The sequence below is a fragment of the Priapulus caudatus genome, unplaced genomic scaffold, assembly GCF_000485595.1.
Source record: "Priapulus caudatus unplaced genomic scaffold, Priapulus_caudatus-5.0.1 Scaffold763, whole genome shotgun sequence".
Lineage (NCBI taxonomy): Eukaryota > Metazoa > Priapulida > Priapulimorpha > Priapulimorphida > Priapulidae > Priapulus > Priapulus caudatus.
In genome coordinates this window covers 70339-76621 of record NW_014577824.1, presented here as the reverse complement: position 1 = coordinate 76621, position 6283 = coordinate 70339, and the positions used below count along the sequence as shown (strand labels likewise).

The following is a 6283-nucleotide window of genomic DNA, read 5'->3' as shown; positions in this document are numbered from 1 at the left end:
AATATGAAATCTATCCCTTTTATGTTTATGCCTATATGTGAACCCAAAAACACCACAGACTAGGTGGAAAGCTTAGGATATGATATTTCCACGCTAAATTAGGCAGATGTTATAGTTTGTGCTTGTACATTAATTATAACAGTAATAAAATGTTTTGTCTTGTCATTAGGCAAATACCATACTCAAATTTTTGAGCTACCTTTGTTTCATGTAGAAAAAAAAGTAGAAAAACTTTCCTGTGTAATTTCTTTGTGTCAATTACAGGTCTACCAACTGTTTATCACATATTTGCCAACAATGTGCCGATTGAGGAGCGATCAAAAGCATTTTCCTACCTGGTATCCTTCGGTACTATCGGGCAAACTATCGCTTCATTGGTGAGTATATCTTGTGAAAGATAACGTAATAATGATCATTGCAGATATCTTCATTTGAAGCTGTGATGACAATGCAATCAAACATCTCTGGCTCTTAATGCAATGGAAACAAAATATCATAGGCTAATGCTATAATAAAATATACAATTAAAAAATGTAGCAAAATAATATAACAAAATACAGTGAAATAGGGCTGTTTACAACGTATAAAGCTCACGTGTTACACATTATATGATATCGTATAATTTGCCTACAGGTCTGTGCACACTTGCTGTGGCTGCAGTTGTTACACGTGTCTAGGATGACATAGTAGGTGTTATATGACATTGTGTGCCTACAGGTCTGCCCACACTTTCCATGGCCGTGGATGTTCTATGTGTTTGGTATCATGGGAATGCTTTGGGTGATACTGTGGCTCATCTTCTACAAGGAAACAACTGAACCTTTAGTGCTTTCCATGGAGGAAGAAACTGGCTTCTTTCCTAAAGTAGGTACCGTTCCATTCATAGATGTTCTGATCATTGTACGAGGCCCTCCTAAATATGTTTTCTCTGATCACACATCCTTCATAGTGAAAAGGACAGGCTTGCAATTTCATTGAAACAATATTAGCTTGTATTTTTTGCAAATATGCTAAAATAGCTGTGTGATACTGTCGGTACTGTTACCTAATCATTTTGTGTAGCCTAATATTGATCTTTTAGTGTGTTTGATATATTATATATATATACGTACATACATACCTGCCTGTCTGCCTGCCTGCCTGCTTGCTTGCCTGCCTACCTGCCTGCCTGCCTGCCTCCCTCCCTGTCTGCCTGCCTTCCTGCCTACCTGCCTGCCTGTCTGCCTGCCTGCCTGCCTGCCTGCCTGCCTGCCTGCCTGCCTGCCTACCTACCTACCTACCTACCTACCTACCTACCTACTTCCATACATATATACATACCTACATACCTACGTATATACATACATACATACACACACACAGACACACACACAGACACACACACACACACACACACACACACACACACACACACACACACACACAGACACACACACACACACCACACACACACACACACACACACACACACACACACCACACACCACACACACACACACACACACATGCCTACATACATGTTTGTGATCATCATTGACAGGTGAGCATGACCGGAGTGCAGTGGGTTGCGTTCTTCAAAAGCTGGCCGCTGTGGTCCATCTACATTGCTCACTTTGCGATGAACTGGTCAAACTAGTCATCATGCACTGGTTGCCGACGTATCTCTCCAGAAACTCGGGCAGCCGAGCAACGAGAGCATGAGCCTCACAGCTGTGCCTTACATAGCCACTCTTTCGTTGCATCGGTGAGGAGATGTTGTACATGACACGCACGTATGGACACACGTGCAGGAATGCACACACTCACTAACGCACACATGCATGCGCAGGAAAGCATGCACATATGCAACACTCACTCACGCATGCACAGGACTGACGCACACAGAGCACATGCTGGTCACATCCAACCCTGTGTTTAAGGGTCAGTGAACGGCAAACCCAAAAACCTTTCTTTACAGACAGCTAGTCATTCTAAAGCCGTAGTTTCAATGTACAACTGCCACTTAGGAAATGCCGCCGATACCATTCATAGACGGACCTTCGCTCATTTGAAGTGTCTGTTAACACATGTCTGTCTGCACGTGTAGTTTATTATCTAATATGATCGCACGTGACTGTTTTATCTACAGCCGGCACTGGCTAATATTATATATGTCATATAATATAACAGAAGTGAATAATAATACTATAGATTATTATCCATCTATTATTATTTATAGATTATTATAATCTATTATTATTCACTCCTGATATAATGTATGTTTATGCTAATATTTATTATGTTATATTATATTATGTTATCTAATCTGACCGCATGTGACTGTCTTATCTTACGCGATGGCTAATATTATAAGTATATATTTCATATTATATATATGTTATATATATATGTATATTTATGTAATGTGCTGTCTTATCGGGGTGAATGTTTGTTTGCTCGTTGCAGCGGCTGGCCACTGTGCGGACTTCCTGATTCGTCACGCTCGACGCTGCTCTCCGTGCGACGTCTCATGACGCGCTGGGTCTCGTCGACCTGGAGTCTTCATACTGTTCTTCAGCGGGTTCAGCACCTGCCTCTAGCCGTTATGTGAGTGATGACTAGCAAACAAATAAATAGATAAACAAACATACTAACAATCAAGCCAACAAACAGATAAACAAACTGATCAACAAACAAAATGATCATTCGAACAATCAAAGATGCAATAAACAAGTAATCATACAATTGAATTAACAATCAAACACACAAGCAATGAAATAAACAAAAAAATCAAAACACAAGCAATGAAAAAAAAAAACAATCCATCAGTCAATCACAACAAACTAAAACAGTTAAACTTGGATATGTGAAACAAGAAGATGCAAGCATTTTTAGGAAGAAGAAATTCTTCGTAACTGACTCTGTGTCCAATAACGTCATACTACTACTTCTCTCAATTTCTTTGATAAGATTAGATGTATATATGGCATGATTATTCCATGCTATGAGACAATATCATATGCGATTCACAGAAAACATTCTTTAATTGTGATGATAATTCCTGTGTTTAATTAAATTTTTAATTACATTCTTGGTAACAGTAACGCAGTTGATTGATACGTAAACTTGCCAGCCTGATATCAATCTCAATGGGACTATGTGCGACGAATTCAGTGGTCACCTGAGCAACCATTCTGAAGTTGCTCCCCATCATTCCGGAGTGACGTTCGCCATTTCTAACACTCTGGTGAGTACACAAGTTGGCAAGTGGGACTTCCCTGATACATGACATAGGCATGTACCGTAACACTTGCATCAAGATGGGAAAGTTCTGAACCAGTGTGGTCTGATTGCTGAAATTACATCACATTAGATCTGGGTAAATGTGTGTGGTAGTTTTCTTTAGTGGTGCGATTAAAGGCTCTCCTTAAAACTTGTTCCTTGTGTTTTCCCCATCCAAAATGACAGTGAACTAATTAAAACAGTAGGTGGGGCATGCGCGGGACATGCCTACGTTCTTGACTACCCACTTGATGCAGCACGTGTTTACTTGCAGGCAACCATACCAGGCATGAGTGTGCGGACACTGACGCGCAGAGCTGGTGACTCAGTCGCACGGACGCTGGTACCCTGTGTTCATCATCGCAGCACTTATCAACTTTGTTGTGTGCCATAATCTACTGTAGTCACAGCTCGCTGCCCCCGTCTTGTAGCGGGGGTTACCATGGCAATGACACAGTTTCTCTGGCTCCATCTTGTAGCGGGGTAACCACGGCGACAACACACTTCTGCTGGCCGCGTCTTGTTGTGGGATCGTCTTGTTGCAAGGTCGCCATGACAACGGGAGTTCCACTTCCCCGCTTAGTGCGGCGGTCGCCACAGCAACGACGCAGTTCTACTGCCCCATTCTGTTGTGGGGTCCCCATGGCAACAATATTCGATTGAATTTGTGTGCAGAGACACTACGCATATGCTGACATCTACACCCGAAAATGTGGCTTACCTGGAAAAATGTTGTGAGCCAATCAAAAATGAGTTTGGAGAGGGACTTGATGTTAACAGTCGTGAGCGTGAACTTGATGAGAAAACCGGTGGAGAGGGCGAGCAATCTGGAACTATATCCAACTCGTGTGTGGAGCACGAATAGCACGGATTTTTGTGTGTAGTAAAATGTTGGATTGACATGAAGCATATCTTCACACAATGCTGTGGAGTCTGAGTGTATTATAGAAGTGCATGGTGTTGTATATAGCACTATACATGTGATGCCATATATAATATATATATACAGATATATATATATATATATATATATATATATATATATATATATAATATATATATACCACTGTTACAGCCCAACACATGTGATACCAATTTGTGAGCAGGCGGATTGCATATTCTATGGCTACGAGCGACTGGCAGAATGACAGAATGACAACTGGACATAAATTGTGATGTCATCTAGCTGTGCTGATATCAGTGAGTATGTCAACTCTATACATAGGAAAACATGATTGCACTTGACATATATACCCTCCTGATATGACAGAATAAATAAATGAAATAAATATATGTATACACGCACACAAAATATATATTGGTTTATTTATTTATAGCCTATTGATAGTTTGTATAGTATGACGCTCATCCATTGTATAGAATTTCAGATATGTGTAAGTATTCCTCAGACCATGGTATACACATAATTATAATTGAGCTAAAATTTAAGATTAAAAATTAAAAAAGCAAAATTAAAAAATTAAGATTAAAAAGATTAAAAATTTAAGATTTTTGTGACGGTTCCCTTATTGAAAAAATATATATCATGATCGTATATTTGCTTTGCCCAGGCTGTATAGTTTTCCTTTGTGACTTTCCCTGCCACTCAGAGACCCCCTGTGCTTTCTGTGTCATGCTTAGCCTCTGTGCCTACCATCTCATCAGGAGTCATCTGTCATGTCTCAGTGCCTGCCATTCCAGGTCAAGCAATTTGCAACACGCCTTACGCTGCAGTATTGTCTATATACTGCAAGTGAGCTTTAATGGTCAGAAAATGTAATACGGCGCAGTCGTGTGTGAAATTGTGTGTGTTCATTATTACTTTCGGGTGGAGATTACTGCATCGGCAAAAAAATATCAGGCACCACCCGGATTCGAACCGGGATCTCCTGGTTACTAGACAGGCGCTTTAACAACTAAGCCATGGCGCCTCAACGCCGAATGACTTATTCGACTGACTAAGAATGGTAGATATCCCACATTGTAGTCAAAAAAGTATGTGATATGGAAAACATGCTCTAGGCCAATTTTTCCCAATTATGCGATAGATTACACATTGGATTACTGACAGAAATTTTTCGAGGCAGACGCCAAAATGTAAATAATTCCAATAGGCCAAGTCAAATCTAGTGTTGCCTTTTAGCCATAGATGGCACCAAAATCGCAATGGCTTAGTTTCTAAGCAAACAGTTAGTTTATATAAACGTTTATACGTTAAAGATTGTGTAATATTTCTCATATAATTAGTGTAGACACAAACGTACATTGCCCTTATCTAGGACGTGAAGTGTTGTGTTTACTCAGTTCCTATTTGCTACATATCCACTGCGTGTACCGCACAGTGACAGAGTGCAGATGCGACGAGCAGCAAGACAAGAAAATGAGGCAAACTTATCTAATTACATGGCCATCCCAACGGGTTCGTACTTTCTCACACACAGGCTCTTGAGCCGCTTCGCCTTCGCTCTTATACTCTTCTTGAAACTTGAGCCTCCAAGGGCCTGTGCTCACACTAACACAGTAACATATGCAGTCATATTATAATTACTAACGCTCATATAGCCATCATAGGGTGTATCATGTATGTCCCCCAGGGTACTGCCGGAACTAGCTCTAGTTACTATAGTACTAAAACTACTATAGCCCCGCGCTTCGATTAACTGCCGCAGGCCTGCGGCAGTAATTGAACGCGGGCTATCAGTACTAGAGCTATGCTGGAACGTAGCCTGGGTACGCGTCCGCGTATACACGGAACATACCTTGGTCACTATATTTGATATGGTATAGGGTTTAGGGTTAGGGTTAGGGAGTAGGCGTAGCGTGACCCCTAGACTTGTTAGTGGAGTAGGCCGAGGTACGGTTCGGCATATTAGATTAGTACCAGGGTACGTTTCGGTATAACGGACCCTACCCAGCGTACGTTCTGGCAGTACCCCGGGGACATAGACCCTCTCAGCTTCACTAACACTATAAGTAACGCTTGAGAGAGGGTCCCCCAGGGTACTGCCGGAACATCTCTTTT

At 41.2% G+C, this 6283-nt stretch overlaps 1 protein-coding gene and 1 non-coding gene across 3 annotated transcripts in view; one reads left to right on the top strand and one right to left on the bottom strand.

The window, feature by feature from the left end:
* Nucleotides 1-6283, top strand: part of LOC106813385 (ascorbate transporter, chloroplastic-like) — a 37378-nt gene that overhangs the window by 24108 nt on the left and 6987 nt on the right. For both annotated transcript variants that reach the window (XM_014817520.1, XM_014817519.1), the window contains exons 4-5: nucleotides 265-377; nucleotides 718-864. In XM_014817520.1, coding sequence (XP_014673006.1) covers nucleotides 265-377; nucleotides 718-864 — 260 coding nt within the window. The remainder of the gene's footprint in view (nucleotides 1-264; nucleotides 378-717; nucleotides 865-6283) is intronic.
* Trnat-agu lies at nucleotides 5121-5192 on the bottom strand. Its single transcript has one exon. It is a non-coding gene; the product is annotated as a tRNA-Thr (tRNA).